This window comes from Lissotriton helveticus, chromosome 2_1 (assembly GCF_964261635.1).
Source record: "Lissotriton helveticus chromosome 2_1, aLisHel1.1, whole genome shotgun sequence".
NCBI classification, from domain to species: domain Eukaryota; kingdom Metazoa; phylum Chordata; class Amphibia; order Caudata; family Salamandridae; genus Lissotriton; species Lissotriton helveticus.
In genome coordinates, this window is record NC_136059.1 from 1,588,843,748 (window position 1) to 1,588,868,225 (window position 24,478).

A 24,478-nucleotide genomic window follows, 5' to 3' on the forward strand; every position below is an offset into this window, starting at 1 on the left:
CCTTTGCCCTAAGAGCAGATGCTGGTGACACTGTTCAATGCCTAGTGAATGAGTTTGATGATCTTTCATGAGTCATGCAGGAAGGAGAGGATTGTTCTGTCTGGTATCCTGGTGAACATGGTACAAAAGGCAAGATTCCTTTCTAATATAATATGCGGTGGACTAACAACCTCACCTTTAGTGGCTGCTGGTGCAGTGTTGAAAAGATGACAAATTGGCTGAGATATTGGAAAGCAGAGATAGATAGCATTGTAGAAGATTCCATTTTCAGGAATAAAGTTGCTTGGTGACCACTCGGATGCTGTGGTTACAAAGGCTTTCAAGGAATTGGTCTGAAAGGTATTTATCAAATGTTTCAAGTTCTGTGGGAAAAGAAGGCTGACAAACAGCCAAAGAAGAAGAAATGCTATGAACCACACCACTCAGTTAGAAATGATCTTTCAAATCAGGAGTCAACAAATTCGAAAGCTTAGCACTCCTGACTTCTGTGGAGCAGTGTTTCTAGAGTTTCCAGTAGGAGAGCATATCCAGATGATTGGTTGCTGAACATAGCAAACCAGTTATGTGACCAAATTAGCATCCAAGCCTGTAAATCTGGTTTTCATCCCTACTCCTATTCCAGGGACCAATACAAGTCAGATGCTCTGTTGAGATGTATAAAAGATCTGTAGAAAGCGATCATCCCAGTTGCAAAAGAAGAATCGGAGTAAAGGAATTAATTTTATTCTTTCGCTGGTGGAAAAATCATCAGGAGGGTACAGTCCAGTGTTGGATTTGAACAAATGGGTTGAAACTATTAATTTCAAGATGGACTTCGTTCAAAATATCATCCCATTAGTACAAATGTAAGAGTTCATGGCGAAGCCGAATTTTCAAGACATCTACCTGCACATTCCAGTACGCAGTAAACATCAAAGGTTTTCACACTACTCAGTGATGAATCAGCATTTTCTGTTTCAGGTTCTGGCATTTGGGTTGAAGTCAGTCCCAAGGGTATTCACAAATGTTCTGTTTCCTTTAATGGAATTACTACAAAATCAAGGGATTTATCTGCACCCATGTCTGAATGATTGTTTGATCCATGCATCATCAAAAGAGCTTACAAAATCGTCTCTTCAGAGGGTGATGGTAATGATTCAGAGGTATGGATTTCTAATCAATTGGGAAAGTCCAGTCTAGGCCCAGGTCAAGATTTGAAATTGTTTGGCGCAAGGCTTCAGACAATCAGAAGTATAGTTATCCTTTGAAAAACTAGGACTTTGAAGATTCTCAAACATATGATCATAGATGTGCCGAGGGCCAGAGACTGGCTGCACTGGCTGCAAGTCTAGGGAGACATAGCAGCAACAGTTGCAGTAGTTGTGGGCAAGATATCAGCTAGGGGTGTTAGTTCAATATTACCTGACCTCTTGGAAACCCTCAGTGTTGGCCTTCATACTCCTAAATCAGAGCATCAGGGAAGAACTAAATTGGTGGTTAGATCGGATTCATTAAGGGATGAGAATAACCCTGCAGACTCTATCAGTGAAAGAATGGAAATTCACGGTAGATTGTCTACACAATCAAAGATGAATTCCCTGAGTTGGAAAGAACAGAAAACTGTCAGACTGGCACGCCTAAAGTCCTCTCTATCCTTCAGAAAGCATCAGTGGTGAAAAAAAACGTACAATTTAATAAACAAATCTTAGCTGAACAGATGGTGGGGGGGGGGGGGGGCAGGTCCAGCTATCTTGTAGCAGTGGCAGAGATAATCTTCAGCTGAGTCGAGAATAATCTCTGTTCCCTGACATCCACATACTTCATTGGATTTGAGAATATGGTAGCAGACAGACTCAGCTGAATGTTTCCATTATTTCAGGATTTTGTTTCCAAACTTCACACTTCCAAAACATTTGTATCCGAAAATAGATCTATTTTCACAATCTATTTTTTCAATTTTGTCACAAGTTTGTGTTAAGGAACAGGGTGGAAGGAGCATGGGCACTGTATGCCTTGTCATGCTAAAGGCCCCATGTACTACTGTTCACCTTTCCACCTTTTCTGCTGATTCCCAAAACATTTGATGACAACCAGAGGAGAGATTTGGGTGTTCCATCCTGCATAAGTCCCTATCTGAGATTCTTTTCTGGCAGATTGGTATTGAAGTTTGGTCCTCCTTTATTCTGAAGGTTTATATCCAGTTTCATTTACATCAGGAAATGCTTGCTTTTTTTTACCAAACCTTTCTTCTCCAGAGGAAGATGCTCTTCGTTCTCTAGATGTTATAAGGGCTGTTTTCATATATTAGGAGAAAGTCTGTTTCAGGAAGGTTGATGCATTGTCTGTTTATTTTGGGCCAGCTAGAAGGGGTTTAAAGCCCTTGATAAGTTCTTTAAGCAGGTGAATTTCTTCAGCAATTGTGCCTGCAATCGCAGAACAAGGAAGGTTTGCCTTGTCCTTGGAGGGTTCAAGCTAAACCAACCAAAAGCATGCCTGCTTCTTGGGTAGAAGTTCATGCGGCTTCTATTTTGGAGACATGCAGGGCACCTACATGAGGAGTTCCTTGAACATTTATGAAATATTACAAAATTCATTGCGATGACACGAGTTCGGTGGACTTCGGTTCAAAGTACTGTCATCAGCAGTACATGCTTATATGTAACCGTAAATGTTGTCATCAATTTCCCTGGGTGGTATAAAATACTGTAATGTTACAGAGCTTCGTATACCTCACAGTGTAATAACTGGAGCGAGGAAGTGGATGAGGAGGTAATATTACATATACTGGTAATTTCATTACTCTGAGCACTTTCTGCCTTGCTCTAGTCATTAGGTGTTGGGGACGCAATTTATTTGTCAAGTTGTGAAGAAGCTTACTTATGATAGACTTTCCTGCGGGGAGGAGGTGCCTTAAATTGTAAGGTGTGTCAAAACCTTGGGAAGTTTTAGAAAGAACGATGGGCCTATGTCAGATCTACTAGCGGAGATGGATACTCCTCGTAGAGTAATGACTGGAGAAATAAGTAAAAGACTTTGACTAATAAGAGTATTGGTAAGTAGTTGTAACCGTACAGTACCTCCTGTGTACCTGTCTTTTGTGCGTTTTTCCCAGGTTCTGAGATTTGCTACAAGTGAAATCGTTAAGGCAGTAGAAAGAATGATGTCCCACAAACGTAGGTCTCTGTGCAACTGCTGATGCTGCATTGTCTATAGTTGTTTTCCATAACTTGGCCTGAAGGAGATGGAAAGTGGAGGTGCTGAGTGTGGCATTCTCTCCCCAAGAAGCTGCTCTGAGTTCTGCTGAGGGACAAAAGGATTAGTGCCCTTCTTGTACTGAGCAGAGGCTTTCTCCTCAGTGGGTAACTTGTTGAATGTGGGGCCTATCAGATTATTAATTATGGAGGAGGGGTGGGAGGCCTGTCCACTGGTAATGAAGTTTAAAGCATAGGAATGAATACTGACATGGGGAAACGTGCTGCAAAGGGAAGTGTGGTCTCAGAAATGAGGAATGAAAGGAGAAGCCTCTTACTCAATTGACTAACAGCATCTGATCTTGAAGGACTGTTTTTGCCTCAGTGGATCAGTGAGTTGCGGGCCCAACACAAATGGAAGGACGCATGTTGACATGATTTTTTCTAATTCCTAACATGACTGACCATGCACTATTTATTCTGTTAATGTCCTCTTCTCTATCAGTATCTATCTATCTATTCAGCTAGAATGATCTAAAGTCTTTTGAGGCAGCTCTGAGGTAAATAAGTCATTCTTTTACTAATGTATTTTATAGGTTAATAAGTATCCTTGAATTGTGGAAACATCTATGTTGTGTCCCTAATTAAGTGTAAAACTAACGGCCTGATTTAGAGTATGGTGTGAAAATATCCTGTCCACATTCTGCAGCACACATAGAAAGAGGAATATGCAGTTCGGGATTTTTTGTGTGCAGTTCAGTATACTTTATTCAGATACATAGCCATAAAAGACAACGACACAGTAAAAACATGCAGTTAAAATGCATGCAGTACAGATTGTGCCTCAATAAGATGAGCAAAAAGTGCAGTAAAAACCGGTAAGAACATACAGTTAATATACGAGTAGTGCAACAATACATCACTGGTGCAAAAAGGTGCAATAAATGCAGAACAGCGCTAACCTTTACCTAGACCCTTAAGTCTCTCCAAATTCTAAGGGAGTAACTGGTACTTGATTATTTAGGCCATAGTCTGTAAACATTATTATAAAACATCCATACATATATTCTAAAATCATGATTAATATGAAAACGATTAGATAGAAATAAAATACATATTTTTGCATACATACAAGTACATGTTATGTTATGTTAATATATTTATTAAACGCACAAATACCCAGAGGTGTCTTGGCGCTGAGGTCTGGAGAAGCAAGTTCATGTAAGGCACAGGTCACTATTTATTGAACAACGAAGTTTTCAGGGCCTTCCTAAAAGCAAACAAGGTTGGAGGTGTTCTAATGGAGAAAGGAAGTTCATTCCAAAGTTTAAGGGCTGCCACTCTAAAGCTTCTTCCACCCCAACTGGCTCTAAAAAATCTCTGAGTTACTAGCAATTTAGCTCCTTCTGAGCGCAGGTGTCTTTTAGGGACATACCAATATAATAGGTGTTTTAGTGACTTTGGACCAGAATCGTGGAGTGCTTTGTAGGTAGTGCAGAGGACCTTAAACATGATGCAGCTCTTAACTGGGAGCCAGTGCAGCTTTTGCAGGTGTTTCTCAACTGATTGATACTTAGGAATTCCCAGCAGAAGCCTGGCGGCCGCATTCTGGATTATTTGCAACTTATTAAGTTGTTTCTCAGACACTTCAAGATAGAGACCATTACAATAGTCTAATTTAGTGAGAATCAATGTGGTGATCACCATTTTCCTGCTGTCTACGGGAATAAAAGGTAGTATTTTTTCCATTATTTTAAGCAAAAAGAAACTCGATGAGGAAACGGCATTAACTTGTGCCTCAAAGTTCAGTTTACTGTCAATGATCACGCCAAGGATCTTTGCCTTGGCGGCTGAAACTGGTGCCGTCCCTAATTCAACAGGCCACCAACTCTGTGACCAGTTTGGCAAAAAAATTGCCAAAGAGGACTACTTCAGTTTTACCTGAATTCAATCTAAGGCAGTGAGAGCTCATCCAGGAGCTGACAGCCCTCATGCAGGCCTTAAAATTTTGCATCAGTGGTAAAGTATTTTTTGACACAAACAAGACAATTTGTGTATCATCTGCATAAGACTTTAAAGCCAGTCCGAAGGATATAATAAGTGTTGCCAACTCGGAAACATAAATATTAAAAAGAGTGGGGCTCAGGAATGAGCTCTGTGGGACTCCGCACGGGAGGACAAAGTGGGGAGACTCATAACTGCCCAGGAATACCGACTGTATTCTACTGGACAGAAAGGAAGACACCAGTGTGAGTACTTTGTCGGAAATGCCAATGGAATCAAGACGCTTTAGTAAGAGATTGTGATCGACTGTGTCGAAGGTCGCCGACAAAATCAGAGCAGCAGCTCCTCCTACATCCAGGACTGTTCTGATTTAGTCTTTGGCTTTTTACCAGGGCTGATTCCGTACTATGTTCTGCCCTGAAACCAAACTGTGTTTCGTTCAGATAGTTGTTGGAATGCAGGTAGTGAGTTAACTGTTCATTCATAATTTTTTCTACCAATTTTGCAGGGAGATAAAGACGTGAAATCAGTCTGTATTTATTCGGTTCCATGGGATCAAGATTGTTTTTTTCAGTAATGGCTAAAAAGAAGCCTTTTTTCCAGATAGTAGGAAATACACCCTGAGCAAACATGGAGTTAAAAATAGTAGTGAGACCAGCATCTCAGGAGCTTGCTTAAACACAGTGTGGGGGGGAGAGGGTCATAGGGGCAGCCTGATTTAGCCTGCTGAATAAGAGTGGTAATCTTCTCGTTGGTTATTGATTTAAATTCAGAGACATTTGTGTCAGCAGAAGAGCCATCATTGGCTATGATGCTTTTATCAGTGTGAGTAGTGGTACCAAATATATTGTATATTTGTTCCACTTTCTTCAGAAAGTGTTGCGCTAAGGAGTTGCAGAACTCTTGTGAAGGCTCCGTGGTATTTGTTACTAATGGTACAGACAATTTGGAGACTACTTGAAAGAGTTCCCTAGTAGAATTTCTTGCCTCCTCAATTTGTTTAGAGAAATAGGAGCGCTTCTCTGTCATTATCAGGTTTTTATATTCAGCCAATAGGAGCTTATAAATGGTGAGTTTGTGGACATTATAATTAATTCCCCAGCGCCTTTCCTGTCACCTACACTCCTGTTTCTGGACTTCGAGTGTTTCGGAGAATCAAGGAGCCGTGGGTGAGTGTCTTTTGTCTGAGGCTTTTTTAACAAGGGCTATCTTAACAGCTGTTTGTGAGAGCCAATTGTTGAATTGAAGTGAAGCTACTTCCATGTCATCCAGAAGTTTATTTTGAGTTTTAGACAATTAATCATTAAGCATTTTGCTGTCGACCTGTTGTCAACTATGGTATGTCCTAGTAAGTTGCTTTGGGCCGGTGATCTTGTCCGTGAGAGGATCATGCAACTCAAAAATAACAGCTGAGTGATCTATCCATATTACAGGCAGAATTTCCTTGATCATGATTAATTTGTTATTAGTAAATATATCATCAAGGGTATGATCAGCTTGGTGTGTAGGGCCTGTAACTATTTGGTTTAACCCTGCCATAGTCATAAGATCAGTTAGTGCAACGATGTTTGAGTCCAAGCCATCTTCGAGATGAAAATTAAAATCGCCCAGAAGATGGATTGAGTTCTCTAAGGCATAGGTTTCAAGCAGGGATTTAATTGTGTTTAAAAATCAAGTTTTGATTCCTGGTGGGCAATAGAGTAAGACCCCTTTGAAGGGAAAGCAATTGGTTATTTTTAGGTTGAAGGAGAAGGCTTGGCAATCTGGGCTTGGTATGGGCTCAAAGGATGCTTTAATGGAGTCGAGATAGACCAGCGCAATTCCACCTCCTTTTTCCCCCAATTCTATTGTGTCTAAATACCATGAAACCCTGGGTGACAGCCTGGTTAGAAATCAGGTCCTGCTGTCTTATCAACCCAGGTTTCAGTGATAAAAAGTATGTCTAATTGCTGAGCCTAAATCAACTCAGCAATGTCTAGCCTATGTTTAGGTAAAGACCGAGAGTTAATGAGAGCACACTGAATTGTGCTTATGACTTTAGGCGTTGTTTGCACATTGGAAGGGAGAGAGATATGGGGTGTCAGTGCTGTCTGGAAGTGGAAGCCACAGTTTGGGCATTTTTCTGCAATCTTTGCAGCTAACATACTAAGATCTAAGCAAATACAATCCTTGGACCCGTTTGCATCAAGGGTATTTAATTTGTGTAGATCCTTACCAGAATATAACTCGCGTTCCCTTGGGTGAATAAAAAATTGGGCAGCATCCCTGGCGCTCAGTGTGGTCTTAGCGCGGATGGGCGCAGATGGGCTTGCCTTAGGCACGCCAGCGGAGCGCCCGCCGCATGTTTGATTCCCCATGATTAAGTATGCTCCCCACCCGGAAATGCTGAAATGCTAAAAAAAAAAAAGCTAGACCGTCACCACCACCCTAACGATGGCTGCCGTCCCGGAACTCTCAAGGGACTGAAGGAGGCACTCTCTCCGCTCAATCGGGATCACCTGTGGTGGACTGGAGAGTGGGAACTCTGTGGCGGTAAGAAGGGCGGTCAATATATCAGGATTTTGTAAAATAACACATAAAAATGATGCTAAAAGCAGGTTAAAATTGGTTAACACAGTAAAGTAAAAATAAGGCGCCTTATCAGAACTTACGTCCGCTGTGTGTTTGATTCTCCATGATTAAGTATGCTACCCCCCCGGAAATGCTAAAAAAAAAAGAAGCTAGACTGTCACCACCACCCTTATGATGTCGGCCGTCACCCGAACTCTCAAGAGAATGAAGGGGGCACTCTCTCCACTCAATATGGATCTCCCATGGCGGACCGGAGAGTGAGAACTCCATACAGGTAAGAAGGGCGGTCAATATATTAGGGTTTTGTAAAATAACACATAAAAATGCTAAAAGCATGTTAAAATTGGTTAACACAGTAAAGTAAAAGTACGGCGCCTTATCAGAACTTACATCAAAGAAACATCGAGTAATAAACAATCTCATTCCAACCTCCTGGGCCCTTTCAAGTTATATTAGCAGCTCTTTTAATGACTCCTGTACTGCAATTAAAAATCTTCCTATTGCACATACAGCATTTAAAAATCTCATATCTATCAACAGGCTGCGGGCTTGATCCCTATAAATAATCTTATAAACAATAAAAAGAGGTTTTAAGAACTCCTTCCATACTTGTAGGAACCACAAACAATCCAATAAAATATGTGGGCCGCTGCATTTTACTTTCAGCCCTCATGTGCATTAGCCCTGATCATTTCTCATTGCAGATTTTATCTTCATATCTGCATTGCATGGATTAAGTCCAACCCTACATTTCAAAATGGCCTTCCTAAGCTTGGGACTTGCCAGGGACTCGATATAAGGGAACGTATTATCATTGATCCAGCTATTTACCAAGAGCTGGGTGGACAGTTTGTCCCCCAAATTGAACAAATCCTCCTCTTTAGCACATTTACTTATAATAGCACATAGCTCCTGCTTAACGATCTGCTGCCCTAACTTCCACTGTTCTCACGCTAGTGATAGTTTGACACAGATTTTAGCAAGCATGTGTCTAAAATTTGGCATTCTGCCCTTTCAGCCTAGATTATGGTTGATGGTGGAAGTGCAAGGAGCTGTTTCACACATTTACCCTCCTCAAAATTCCAACCCACTTTACTGCCTAAGGCTAATACATCCACCTCTTACTGTGGATGGACTATTGCGTTAAAGGTCAACAAAATGCGGCGTAAAGACGGCCCTCCATATTTTCGCTTGAACTGTTTCAGGTCCCATACTGAAGATAGTGCAGTTGATTTTAATGATCCTGTGTGGCCCCTCTAATTTAATTTGGTATCAATATCCATACCAAAATATTTATATTTGTCCACCACCTCAACTTTGACCTCTTCCAGATGCCTATTAAAAAAAACCTTTCCTTTCCCCAGAAGCATTATTTTAGTCTTGTCCAAATTAACTGTAAGACATTTCTTTAAACAATCATTTTGGAAAATGTCCAATTTCTGTTGCAGACCCAATTCTGTCATGTCCACTATCACCAAATCATCGGCATATAGTAGACAAGGGATATGGGTCCCGCCCATCTTAGGGTATAGACCAGCAGCTTTATGTAACATATTTGGTAAGTCGGACAGGAATAATGAGAACAGTAGGGGGCAAGGAAGCAGTCCTGTCGTAGACCATTCGTTATCTGTACTTTCTTTGAAAGGCTCCTATGGGTATCAAAGATTAGCCGTGCCCAATTCTCCCAATGCCCTTCCTGGATTAGTGAGAGTAACGCCTTGTTGATGCCAAGCCGCCCTTGCATATCCCACAGAAACTTATGATCTATCAAATCAAAGGCGGCCCTGAAATCAACAAAGCAGCAAAATAATCTGCCCCGCTGCTCACTTGCATTTTTTGCCATTGCCCTTAGACTAAGCCAATGGTCTATTGTTGAGTGGCCCTCTTTAAAACCACCTTGCTGTATCGGAATTAGGTTGTTTTGTTCTACCCAGGCCTTCATTACGCCTAAGAGTATTTTTGAGAATATTTTCTCCCCCACATCCAACAGGCTAATTAGACTTGGACTGTGTAGCATCATTCTTTTTATATATTGGCCTGAATATTGCCCCTTTCCAGCTTTTGGGAAAGTGCCCAGATGTCAAGACTTTTTGAAAAATGTCATTAAAGTGACTTGCCCACCGATCCACATTATGGGGCCGATTATGATGGCGGACGGACCTGAGTCCGTCCGCCACCATAGAGTAGGAGGGAACCTCCACATGGCGTGCGGAGTTCCCTCCTGTGCAATTAGGATGTGACCGCCACCCTGGTGGTCACATCCTCTTTATTTACCATTGCGGCGGGTGCGGCTTCAAGCTGCATCCGCCGCAATGGTAAAAATGCATAGATTGCATTTGCATGCAGAAAGCGGCAGGCACTGTGCGGTGCCTGCCGATTTCTGTATACAAATGCAGGGGGGTACCCTAGGTACCCCCCATGTGCACCCCCCAACCCCCCTTCACCCAGGGGGCCCGCAACGGGTCCCCGAAGTGAAGGTTCGTATGCTTTTCCACGGCGGAAAAGCCGCCGTGGAAAAGCATACTTCCTACTCCATCATAATATGGCTGGCGGTGTCTGATAGACACCGCCAGCCATGTTATTGCTTTCCACCGCGGTCGGAAGGCGACCGCGGCGGAAAATCTGCGGACTGAAAAACGATCCCCCAGCCATCCTAATCTGGCGGGGGGTCTTTTTCAGTCTGCAGCGGTTTTCCCGCATCCTCCGGGCTGGCGGTGGCTTTCGCCGGCCCGGAGGATGCGGGAAAACCGCCATCATAATCGGGCCCTTAGTGTCAATATAATTGCCGGTAGGATGTCTTGGCCTGCAGCTTTGGTTAGCTTTAGGGATTTGATGATTTTATTTATCTTCTGGAAGGTGAAGTGCAACGCTTTTTCTACACCAACCTTAATCATATTTTCTAGGTTCTCATCTACCTTATTACATTTATACAGATTGTTCAAGTGATTAATCCAATCCACTTCTCCCGCTAAACACCTAATTTCCCCATGTACATTCCCCTCCCGCACCAGTTGCCAAAATTTCCTAATGTTAATTGTGCCTATCAATTCAAGCATAATTTGACAATTTTTCATATACTCGGATTTCCTTTCCTTCAATTTGTTTTTATACTCAAGTTTTGCCGAGCGGAGGCTCTCCACTGTTACCTTATCATGCCTTTTCTGAAAAAGCAGCCTTTCCCATTTCCGTACCCTCAATTTTAAGCTCCTTATCATGAACACGTTCCTTAGTCACAGGGCCTGATTTTAATTTCAACCTCAAACAATTTACCACTTCCTCAATCACCTGGCCATACAATATTAGGATATTATTCAACTCCTCTGCTTTATCAAAAGACGTATATTTGACCATCAGCACACAAAGCAATTTCAGACTATCCTCAGTTATCCAGGTAGTTATATGTCAGGGATACTCAATCTGCAATGGGGCCACTTTGTTTCTTTGCACCCCTTGCTCCTTCCTAAGTATTACCTTTTGAGGCCAGTGTTCACTACCTTCAATTTGCAGCACTTCTAACCCGCTACTTCTGAAAAGTGGCAAGTATTTATGAAGGCATAGTCAATTGCACAGCTCTTATTACCTAAGTTAAAAGTCTTTGTTGCTGTGTGGTTGGCATCTACTCGCCCAATGACACAGAACAGCCCTATAGATCCTAAGAGCTTTACTAGGGTTTCATCTCATACAGTACCACCTGAACTAGGGGAATCTAGCCAGGGGGACCTGTACCAAGGCTAATAATTCTTTAAAGAATTTTCTCACTAAAAGAGGGATCTAATTTATGATTAAAATCCGCTAAAATCATTACCAACTGTGTTGCATTTGCTGAGCAGATTAACTCCAATTCCTTTTCTAATATTCCAACTGCGCTTCATAATCTATTATGTACCCTGCTGGCTGGATGTATATATTAGCCACAATTATTTGTCTTCTTGCCCAGGGGCCACTATAGAGTTCTATCTAACTAGCCAATAGCCAACGACTTTTAACTTTTAGCCTAGTTGCTTTATTGGCTATTTTAGTCGATACTAAAGTGAACCATTCCCCTGAAGGGGATCCTGGGCCTATACGCTATGCATTTAGTAAGCATTAAAAATCCATCTACTGGATCAGGTACTTCGCACAGCCAAGTTGCTTAAAAGCACATTATTTCATATCTTCCCGACATCTCTTTAAAGGTATCTTGAGTTAACTGTCTCCTGTATCCCCCTGTGTTCCAAATCAATAAATGCTGGTTCTACAAGCACTCTGCTTCCTAATCCAGATCACTCATCCCTCCTAATGTATTATCTTCACAACTTGCTATTGAATAAGATAGAGGTTTGAATCAATTCCTCAACATTGGTCCTTTTACAGCATTTACTATAGCTACTTGTAGACCACCCTTGCTTCTATCCATAAATGTTCTTCTCTGCTGATCCCCTGATAAGCCATATTGTATTTGATCAGGGCATAATCCAGCCTGGTGGGTGAGAGCCCCAAGGCTCCTAGGACCACTCCTCTCCATTTCCAGTTCACCAACTTTTTCCAATCTCATACCCTCCTTTTATAATTCTTCCTCGGCTCTCACCACCATTTGTTTGACACATTCTGGATAAAAAAGGACCTCTGTCACCTCTTTTCCTTCCAAGTTTGTTGCACAAGCTATTTACCTTATATCGCGGGTTGTAATCTCGCCCAGGCTAGGATATTTAGCCAGTACTTCTAGAAGGTGTGAGCGGTTCAGGTACTTTAGCTTCCTCTGGTGTTTCTTCCCTATTCTTCTTCACCACGGTTCCATAAATAACCATACACTGTCTCTCCTATTATACTTTTCTTCACTCTTCCTGAAGTTCTGGCTGACTTTAAGCATTTACTTTTCTCAAGATGATCTAAGGTGGAATCGCCCCTTTTACTTATTCGAGTCAACTCCCCCTTCACCCTACTTCCCTCTTTTTTGAATCCAACTATTTCTTTTCTTCTCTCTTCTACAGTTCTACGGGGTTGCATACTTTCCGACAATACCTTAATCTCCTCTTGACTTATTACTACATTTCTACTCAAAGTACCACTCATGCTCTTTTTGCTTCCCATTCCATTCTTCTGTTGGCTCGCTAGCTCTGGGGTCACACACTGCCCTTTCCTCCAGCCTTGTTTTATGCCCCCTTTCTTATTCAGTGTCTTCTGTATTTTCCCTATTATCTTAGAATGAGGTACATACCTCTTTGGCCCCCAGTGCTGTCATCTCTTTATTATCAACAGTATACTTACCAAAGGGGAACTTACAGTCTGTGTGTGAGTTGTCTCATCAATGTCAACTGTTGCATATACCTCCTGATGTCTTTTTTCTGTCACTGGTCGTACTAGGGTTGTCTTGCAATTATTAATTTGTTTTCGCTCCTCTGTGATCCTCTGTAGTTGAGTTTTATGAAATTTCCCCTGTCAGTTAATCTCGACTAGGGCTTCTTATATTGCCTGAAGTGTCCAATGCATTAGAAACATCACTTCTAATAATGACGATGCTGAGGTTGCGGTCATATCTAGGGCCAGGGAGGACTGTGACATTTCAGGGGGTATAGTACATTGCCGAGGGATACCCCTTCTTGCCTCTTCTAATGATTCATTCTCCCCGCTCCCTCCCTCCCTTGCCTAGTCACTGCTTGTTGCGGGGCCTCACTCTCCTCTGTGTTACTATGGATTCCAAAGGGGGAAAGACATGGTGCTGACAATAACCTTGGGACAGGCAGAAACATCACCCCTGACATTTTTACCCACTCCATCCCCCACAGCTTGATCCAAGTCTGGTAGTGTTTCAAAATAATAAAGTCACTCATTAAGTTCTTCTTGCCATCTTTCCAGTTGTCCCCTTGAAGGCTTGCCAGCAATAAAGGGTGCTTACGTGCATCGGGTTTCCTTTTGAAATATTTCCCACAAATTAATTTATGGTTTGCCCCAAGTATGTTCCACCCACTTCTAACGTGGGGTATGCCGGGACCCCTATCAGATGTCTGTCCTTTAACATTCTAGCAGTCACATTTTCTTCTGGGGGGGGGGGTCAATAGTAATACTCCCCCCAGATGTGCTATGAAGGTCCACTTTATGGGTGCGCTTTTTTAGCAAGGAGTCTTTCTGCCCCCACTTTAGATTGTGGCCCCCACGTGCCTTTGTTTTCAACTGCATTTCCCTTTGCAGGACTCCTACTGCTTAAGGTAGTCCTTCTGATTTTAAGCAGGAACCTGGCATTGAACAAAAAGACTTGCCTCCCCCTCTGCCTTAATGCTTCTGCCGCCTCCACTGGCCAATATACTTAGTTGACCACTAAATTGAATTCCAGCGTCCTCCCTCTTTTTCTGGGCGCCAATCAGTAGTTGCCCTGCACTCTTTGTCCCCTACACTAGATTACCACTCCGCCGTACACACTAACCCCCCTGGCTTCCCAGAGGAGCTGGGCGCTGTAGCGGTTGGTGGAGGGTGGGGTCTGAGGCAGAGCAAAGCTTAATTATGGCATTTCAGTACACAGATCCTGGCTGCTGCAAAAGTTATACAAATTCTGTAAATACTATAAAAGTTGCACCAAAAATCCTTACTTGCTTCCAGGCATCCCAGGATTTAGATGGCAACTGGTCATCACTACTACACCACTCTCCTGTGGCTCCAAACCGGCTTGCCAAACAGGCCTACTGGGGGTGCTAGCTCCACGCCAGGCTGACTCACTCTTCGGCCTCTCTCTCGCGGCCTCACACGGCCTCACTCTCCGCTCTACTACAGAAACACTGCAGCACCTACTTGGCGGCTTGCAGTCCTTCCTCATTCAAGCCTCAATTAGGTGGCGGGATGCGGCACTGTGCAGTACTCCCGTGAACTTTCCTGTACTTCTGAGTAGAGGGGGTGGTTACATGGGCTGAAGACAAGGGAGCAGCAATGCGGCTGCCGTAATATCACAGGGCACCCTGCCGGGAGCTCTTCTTTAAAACAAAAAGGAGGGTACAAAGTTCCCCGGGAAGGATAAAAAGTGTTGTGGTGCTAGCGTGGAATCAATGGCAGAAAAAAGGGGGAATTCCCTTTTTGGAACTAAAACCCTCACACACCTAGCAAGCTAGGTGTCATGCTTCATCATATGGGTTCTGCTCCTCGTCGGGTCAGGACTGGAAGCGGCTGGGTGGATCGTCAAGGTCAGGTAGTGTATTTAAACCAGCTCGCTTCCTCCCCGCCTCGTCATGGGGGCTGGCCGACACCGAGGGAGCGCATGCGCAGTGGAGGTCACAGAGAATTTGAGCTATACCGCGCACTGCCCAGGATCCAACCGTGTAGTTTGGCGGCCATCTTGGGCATAGCTTCTGTAGCGGGCAGACCTGCGTAAAGTGAATGAGACCCTCAACCTCAGCCCTCGAGTATCGGACATGTACCAACACAGTGGGTGATTGTTAGTAAGTCAGATGCGGGGGCCCAGGGATCAGCTGAGCAATTTATGGGGCTCATTATATAATGCCATGTGTGAATGCTCATAGGAATAATTAGTAGGATGTCCTCTTGAGTACTAGAGTGGAATACTGAAGCATAGTAAGGCGGATATATAACCGTGAGAGTGTTGGTACTGTAAGTGTGGTCCCCAATCGGCTCAGTGATAATAGCTGGGGTGCCTCAGGATCATAAGTCGTCTGTAGCAGTGGTTCTATACCAATGTGTTTGCTGTTACAGAGAGACTCACTATAGGTCACCTATGGCAGTGTGATCCAATACGGCAACCATAAACTAATCAAAAGGGTGCCCTTATGCACTATCGGACTAGGGTTGCCCATGGGACTGAATCATTTAGACCTGCTGTGTCCAACCTCAGACGATGAACCCATCTCTGATCTATTCTGAACAGCGCTTGGGGAGTAATGTTCTGGTGGGCTTCCAGAATCGTCCAACGGACACTCTCTGCTGTGTGTCCATGCTGGGTGTAATGGTCATACAGTCTAATGTGTGTTTTTAAGCATCTAATATTTGCTCTTATGTTCTGTGATCCTGAGTTTCACGTGCCTCATTGTCATCCCAATGTAGTGTTTTCCACAGGGGCATGTAAGCAAATAAATACACCTTGATGTGTTGCAGTTTGTGTGTTTTTTCAGGTGCCAGATGAACGTCTCAGTCAGTTGGATGTCCTTACAGTGACTAGTCTGTGGACAAACAGAACACCCCCCGCAAGGATAGTGGCCCACTACGGGTGGTAGCCCCCACAGTGTATTTTGGGAGATGCTAGTCTGCTTTCTCAGCCTTGTGTGGATGAGTGCGTCTTTCAAATTCGATGTCCGTTTGAAAGCGAACCTTGGGCGTGGAATATTCAACCCACAAGTATTGATGATCCCCCAATGTTTGTTTATGGTCTTTTTTTTATAAAAGCAGAATTTTTTGTAAAGCAGGTTACACAGGTAATCAGTTCCTCTGTCTCTTTAGGCTGCACTTCTAGCAGTGCTTCCCTCGGGTTGTTCATAGCTCGTTTGTAGGAGTTACGAATGTGCCTCGTGGGGTATCCCCTATCTTGTAGCTTATGTTGTAAGAGTTTAGCCTCCTGCTTATAATCTGCCATGGTGGTGCACGGGAGCTCTTCTTTAGCCATTTGCGGTTCCTCGGCTCCTTGTCACAGGTTCCTCCGGTCATGACTCTGCGGAATGTAGCTTGCCGTGCAGTTCACCTCGTGCCCTGCCCTGCCACCAGTCGATAACTTCCATGGCCTCCGACCACAGCCCTTTGCACCCCTGCGCCGAATCTGAGCAGTTGCAAGCAGGTGCAGCTCTAAAGGGTAAACCAGCATCAACCAGCAGAATCTCTGCTCTCCGGTCAATTGCAGAATGCAGCACACACAGTAAGAGGAAGTAATGAGGAGAAATAAAGATATTTCTCCTTGTTTCACCTCTCCTGGGGAGGTGTGTCTTTTCAGTGCATTCCCAGGTTTACAAGGTCTTGTAAATCTGGGATGTGTCAAAAACCATGGGAGTTGTGTGGGAACTCCCATGCAATGCCCATGGAACAGCTCCCCAGAGCAGAGTAACGCAACACAATGATGTGCGCTGCGTTGCATTACTCCGTATTTTTGGATCCACACAAAGTGGCTTCACATGGCTTCAAAAATCTGACTTAGAGGTTTGCGTCATGCATGTACCATGTGGCAAACGTGATGCAACCCTCTTATAAATATGCCCCCTAAGACCATAGCTTGAGAAGCTACCACAAAATGTAATTAATTGCCCTAGTGCTTTTACCATTGGTGAATATAGACTTTTGACAGCGTTTGCAGGTGCTGTGATTTCAGCTATTTTTCCTCTGAAAGTATTTTGACAATGGTTTTACTGCTGTGCAACCGCAACTTCCACCTCTTCTGGGCAAACCTTTTCTGAATTTGATTTAATTTGTTATACGTGTGTGGTTGTACTTAAGGAACAGATAGAAAAATAGAATATATTTTGGTCTTTGACTATTATTATTCCTAAGGCTAACCAATTTTCTCTGTTCTTTCTAGTCATTTGCAGGACTTTGCGGAGCTCTACTTATTGCCTTTGGACTGCTTGGGGCTTTCTTACTTGGGCTGTACATTGACAGAACTAAAATGTTTATAGAGGCAACCAAGGTCTTTTTCTGTGGAGCAGCACTTGCAAGCATTGCTTTTGCATTGGTAAGATCGTTTAACTGAATCTCGTTTTTATTTTGTGTTGGTTATTTTTATCGCAGACTGTTGGGGACCGGGGACATCTGTGGTTGAGATTTTGACACAATTCTATATTTTAATTAAATGTATTATACTTTTGGGCCACCAAGGTGCCCTTGCATTGAGTGCTAAATTTGACTTAAGTGTTGCTCTTGCTTTAGTTACCGAGTGTGATGCTAGGACAACCTAACACTATGATAAATCTGGCTCCTAATTCCTTAGGCAATCCAGACCCAAAATTATAACATTTTGACACTATTTCCTTTTAAAGTTCGGTTTGTTCTTCTTCACCAGTCCAATTTTGGGATTTGCAGGATGTCATTCACAGAGGCGAACGTGGTAACCTGATCTGATTGGTCTGAAGACTACATTTATCCCAAATTTAGTATTAACGCGGTACTCTTTTCAGAGCAATGATATTTACCATCTGAAATGGAATAAGGTCAAGAGCAGGGCTCTCCAACCTTTTCTGTAGTGAGAGCTAATTATGCTCAAGGAAAGTTCTGCTGAGCTACTAGCATATTTTATCACTGTAAAATACTGATTATATGTATTAACATTACACTCAGACCACCCTAAGCACAATTATCAGTAGTATCCACCCAAAAATTTCAGGTGAAGTTATCAGCAGAATGCTAGGAAAACGTTTATCAATATTAAATGCTTGTAATCAAGTAAAATTCAAATCATTACATGTTGTGTGCCACAAAGGGTATTAAGACAGCAGTAAGTCTCCCCAACTCAAATTGAATTATCATTCAGCTAACAACTTTAAATGTGTTTCAGAACTGCAATATTTTGTCGTCATTAGCATATTAGTTTTTGAAAATACACATATTTTTCTATCCAAATCCCTTTCCACTTTGAGCAATCAAACTCAATTTTCCAGAAGAAAAACCTTTTCTGAAAAAGCATAATTTTTTCTTTTAAAATTCAAATCAATTTTTATAGTTAGAAAATACACAGTCCCTAAACATCAGCTTTTAGTTTACATTGAGTACCGCCATGTAAAAATGCCTCTCATGGATAAATTATGCTTCAAATACCCAGGTATTGGAATCATAGGCCATGCTTCCTCACCATAACACTAAGAATGCCTCGGTTATGCCAATAATGCCCACTATTAATCCATGGCTACCACTGTGCCACAGCTGGATGCCCAACATATATCAGTTATGGCCATTGCTATGGGAGAAGCTGTTGACACTCTGCCAGGAATGGCTAAGCAGGCCAGTCATGCTCTTAATATGTCAGTGATGGCAGCAAGTATGTAATTACTAGACTAGTATGCCCAAAATAGTCAAGGATGAAAATATTATGGCTATGGCACAACTGTACCTTGAATGGGCACAATTACGTCAGAGATAATACTCTTATGATGGAGATCAGCATACATATTTGGCAGTCCTTGATGCTAGGAGTAGCTTTAAGGAATCAACACTGTTCATTTGGGAAGGACACTATGTCACACGCCCCCACGCACAAATTAATGTGATGCTTTTAATTTTCACTGTCCTGGATGCATACTCCCGTCTCCTCAGCTCTTTGGTTGAACATGCTCCCAACTAACACATTTTCACTCTAGTTCTTGCAGTCACACCCTTTGGGTGGGTAAGCCCTGGTTACTGCTGCTACTATTCTTTGATGTCACACAGTGCGACTAATCGAGCAGGGCGGATAACATGGCCAATCTCCTTCTTAGGCAGATTTAAAGTGGATAAAGATGGTTCATGTGGCAGACCCATAGGCCAACGCTGCAGCTTCCACATGCTTCAATCCCCTCCTCATACTCAGCAAGACCTTCAAATGGACCCACCCCCCGAATCCAGGAAGAACATCACCCATGCACTCATTACCAGCAGGCTGGAGTACGGGAACGTTCTCTATGCCGGAATCAACAAATCTCTACTCCACAAACTTCAGATTGTCCAGAACGCCGCAGCCAGACTCATCCTCAGCATCCCACAACAAGACCCCATTACCCAGCATATAGGAGCACTCCACTGTTTCCCAGTCGAAAAAAGAGTGACCTTCAAGATGCTCAAACACACCTATAAATCCCTCCACAACACTGGACCCCAATACCTCAACAAAATAATCTCCTTCTACACCCCCAAAAGAAACCTCCGCTCCGCTGACCAGGCCTTTGACAAAATCCCCTGCATCCACAGAACTAGAACAGGAAGCACACCCTTCTCCTACATCATGGCCAAGACCTGTAACAAAGTCCCCCTCAGCATCAGATGAAGCCCCGCACTGAAAGCATTCTGGAAGAACCTCAAGACCTGGCTTTTCGAAATACTTGCGCTGCCCAAATCCCCCCCACACACTCCCCCAGCGCCTTGAGACCCTCACAGGTGAGTAGTGCGCTCTGTAAACCCCATATTTATTTGTTGAGATAGGCCACCACAGTGTGTGTTTTGAGTGTTATCAACGGGCATTGGTTTGGCTGTCTGTAACTCTTAAGGGTAGTGAAACGAGCAGTGATGCCTTCTTTAATATACAGAATCTCTGAGATTGGCTTGGTTTGGCTTCACCTCTGAGAGCTACTTTGAGGGTGCAGGTGAGCTACCAGTATCTCCCGAGCTACTGGTTGGAGACCCCTGGTCAAGAGCATAGCATAAGCCACCCTGTTGTTCCTGCTCCACGAGAAGATGGCATTGACACCAACCTTCCCACTTGCGCAGTGTTCCTTTATTGTCTCCAGTTCCGTATTACCAAATAGGCGAAGTCGGCACCAGCCTATTGGCCCCACTCCTTTGAGGGGCCCACAAAAACGGATCAAAATAATATTGATTTGATCTTGAAAGAAAATTACAATCAAGCTTTCTTAATATTGTTTTCAGTAGATAAAAAAACGAATCAACTAAAAGAAATGAAAACTTTACATTAAAGACGATAGAGAAAATGCTGTATACATGTAATGTACTTATTAACAACTGAAAGTACATAAACCAGAGACTTCAGATTCACATAACAATTTGTCTCTTAAAAGCTCATCTTCTGGCAGCTGTCAGTTTGTAAAAAAAACAGAGCATTGGGTATTAGGAGATAATCCGTGAGGGAGGCCGACATTTCGACTGCCTAGGGGTCTCTACAGAATTTAATCTGGCACTGCCTGTCTCCCTCCATCTCTACTCCCATTTGACCTACAGGAATGTACCTAAGAGTCTGGGAAAGCATTCTTTCCGTTTCTTCTTAGCCAAAATCACTCATTTTTGTCAAACACTGAATACCTGGTAATTCCCTCAAGCAGTTCTGCTATGTCTGTATTTGTCTGTATTGCAGCGCCTTGCTCAACTCTGTAAATTACTATAAAGTCGGTACAAAGCACTATAACCTCAAAACAGAACTCAGGTGTCAATTTCTTTCTGCTTCTTGAGATTATTTGAAGCAAAGCTTTCATAAGTTTATTTCACATCTCTTTTTTTCCGTCCATTACTGGAAGATTGAAAGGGCAGATTTTGATTAATCTGTGTAATTCTACTTTACTAAAAGAAAAAAATCCAGAAACAACTGTCTTTTTCTTATCAATAACAAGTGATTTAAAAGAGCCCAGAAGACCATAGCTCCCATTACGTTTACTTTTTAGAACTCGGAAACTAAGAGAAGGTTGCTACATCTGGGCAGAGTCTTTTTATCCCCTCAAAACATGTTAACTTATGCTACATAGTATTCATTATTTACAATGTTTAACAAAGCTAGAAAGAAGAAACTAGGGCTAAAACAAAATAATATTCAGATCTGCTAAACAAAAATGTAGATTACATTTCACACCTTGCATGCTCATGACAAGGTCAGCTCGTCATGAGCCACGGTGCTCCTGTGCTCATGACGAGCTGAGCTTGTCATGACCGTTGGAACGCTCGCATGCTGGGCTAATTCCCCTGCTGTGCGAGCGTTCCACACAAACGGGTGTGGTCATGATGAGCACAGCTCGTCATGAGCACACGAGCACTGTGCCTCATGACGAGCTGACCTCGTCATGAGCATGGGGGCGCTGTGCGCGTCCCCCTTCCCCCAGCCCAGCTGGGGAATATGCCCCGCAGGGAAGGGGTTATACAGTTGTAGCCAGGAATACAGCAGAAGAAATATCAAGTGACCACAATATTGTGACCGAAATATTGGGAGGCTATATGCACAGAGAGAGGTATAGATTTTCTATTCTTAACTCCATTGCTATGTAACTTCCGATTCCTTCGTACGAAACAGACACCGACTCAGGGGCTGGGTTTCCAATTACTTCTGCATTTTATTTTCCGCTGTTACGCGATTCGGCATTGCTGCCTTGCTCACACAACTAGTGTTTTCACATTTCCTCATTAAAATGCAAGAACTACTTGTGACATGGTTCTCTTACTTCGACAGCCATGGAAAACAGACTCGGCACCCATCTTTCGCATTGAGAGATCTTTACATTTCGAGAATCTCTCACCAAATTTCATTAGGACCATTTCATATGAATAAATATTAACATAAATAAACAATTTCTGGGTGCTTATTTTCCATTGTTACTTGATGTAGCATGGTTCCATCACAATGTGATAGCCAGTTTCTATTGTTTTTTTCTAAAATTGGGAATCAGAGTTGAGTTCATCATTATGTAAGTGCCTCAGCTCATGCTTTATACCATAAAATCATACATGTCCACAATAAATAACCTTGATAAGTGTTAGAATAAAATAGACATAACATTATGGTTCAAAAGCTGATAAAATGACCAAGGTAATCCTTGCAAAGTCAGAATTCCCCTGAATATTGTGTCACAAAAGTGCCATCGTACAAAGTGCAAATGCTTCAATATTTCCAAGGCTCTGCCACTGTCTTTCACAAAAGTTAGTCCCCTGATCAATTGTCCTGCAATAAAAATCAATGATAAAGTGCAAGTGCTATATTAGTGGTTACTGGGTTGTAAACAAAATGCCTCTAGCCTAGTGGCTTCAAAATTGTGGCCATTATGGAGTGCAAATGCTCTCCAGTTCATCACCTGTATCTAAGAACGTAGAAGCATATGCTCACAATGCTGATATCCTTACGGGTGGGTATATAGGGGAATAAAGTGCAAATGCTATTTTCAAATAAAAAGTTTTGATTTGCTAACTTCCACAGCACAATTCACAAATACAAAATCATCTATTTTGGTCATCATGTAATTATGATATATATGTTACCTACTGGCGGTCGCCAGTAGGTAGTTATAGTTAGGACCTAGTTTCCATAGGAAAAGCGTTTTTTGATTTGCCAATATCTTTGGTGCCGTTTGGCGAATCTTTGCGAAATTTTCAAAACAAATGGGGCGCTCCGGTCAGCTCTGGTCTTGAATGTTTTGGGGTGATTCGTCGATTGTGGGCAGAGGAAAAAAGGGTGTCCCAAAACATGTTTTCCCCATGTTAATTCCTTAGGAAACTTTAGACACGGCTACAGCCCGAACTGCTCAACAGAATTACACTAAATGTGGCAAAAAGGTAGCTCTTTGTTCAGAAAGCGACCTTTTTTTTTTAAATGGTGTAAATCCGTTCGGTAGTTCCTGAGAAATTAAAAAAGAAAACTTTCGATATCTGAGCACCAAGGAGGAGTCGCGACTCCTCCAGAGCATGAGCTGACTTCTGATTGGCTGCCAGCACTCCAAACCAGGAAGTGTGGGCAGCCATCTTGTGACTCGGTAACTGAGTCACAAGAAAAGAGTGGAAAAAAGGTTGAAAAACAAGAAAAGAGGGCAGGGTAAAAACACCCTGACCCCCTGGGCCTGAGACCCCTAGGCCCAAAATAAGCATTTAAAAATATAATTTCGGCCGGATTTGTGCACCCAGTTATTTTACAAAACTAAGCGCGGGCTGCCGCGCTTCATTTGTTAAAAAGCCACATAGTGGGCCAGGTCCCGGAGGCAATTCTAAATTAAGGTGTAGGGGCCCGTGGGGCCCCCACAGCCCCGGGGACCGCCACCGCCCGGGGCTTCATAATTTATGCACGGGGCACTCGCCTCCCCCCTGCAGCCCCGGGGACCGCCATCTCCCCGGGGTTTCGTTGAAATTGGGTGGGGAGACCTCGCGGCCTCCCCCAACCCACAGGGACCGCCACCTTCCCGGGCATTTGATTATTTGGGGGGCCTCACGGGCCCCACATGCGCTGGGGACCACCACCTTCCTGGGCTCCCTGATTTAAAAGCGGGGGCTACAGGGGACCGCCACCTCCCAGGGGCTACATTTAATATTAAAGTGTGGGGGGGGCTCAAGCCACCCCCCCCACTTCCCCAGCTACCACCACCTTCCCGGAGCACTAAATATTCAGATACAGGCGTCCGTTGCGGATCCCGGGGACTACCACCTCCCCGGCGCTTTAAACACATGAGAGGGGGCCACGTGCCCCCACCTGGAGCTCTTGATGGCCCTGGGGACCGCCACCCCCCAGGGCCGGCTTCTGCGATGTCCCGGGGTGCCCACCCCTGGGACATTGCCGTTTACTATGGCAGGGCGGTACAGTATTTTCTCTAAGGGGAATGCACAAATAAAGTTGAACAGTGAGTTTTCTTTTAACCAGTAATATATTAGCCCAATTATTTGCATGAGAGATTTTGTAATCAAGGTGAACACGAATGATCAAATGTAAAACTGGGGTTCTAGAGCTATCAAGCTACATACAAGGTTAGAGGAATTCAACTAACAACAACATTTCAGCTTTTTCCCCTAATCAAATTACATTGTGTGCCCCCTTCAGACTGTTGCTTCTTCCTGAGCATAAGAGAAATTAACCACACTTTCACTGGCATCAGCACTGATGGTTTGCACATGGCTTCTGTACTATATACTGATTTAGAGAGAAGTAGTAATTATTATTTAAATACAATTATATAACAGAGTCGAGGGGTGCTGCAGCGCCCTTGGAATATATGAATGATAGAGTTTGGTTCAGCCTCCTTCAGGTTTTGCCATGTCCCTCCAACCACTTGCTTGACACCCGATCCAGTGGAGTGCATGGGTAGGGATACGGAAGGTTCTTCACTTCAAAACCGACACTACACCTTAGTGTCTGCCTCTACCAGTACACAATGCCGTTAGCCCCCAACTCAACC

The 24,478-nt window shown here is 43.3% G+C and overlaps 1 protein-coding gene across 3 annotated transcripts in view; it reads left to right on the forward strand.

Annotated features, from left to right (window-relative positions):
* Positions 1-24,478, forward strand: part of SLC49A3 (solute carrier family 49 member 3) — a 484,926-nt gene that overhangs the window by 454,389 nt on the left and 6,059 nt on the right. For all 3 annotated transcript variants that reach the window (XM_078676555.1, XM_078676556.1, XM_078676554.1), the window contains exon 7: positions 17,224-17,376. In XM_078676555.1, the coding sequence (XP_078532681.1) occupies positions 17,224-17,376 (153 nt within the window). The remainder of the gene's footprint in view (positions 1-17,223; positions 17,377-24,478) is intronic.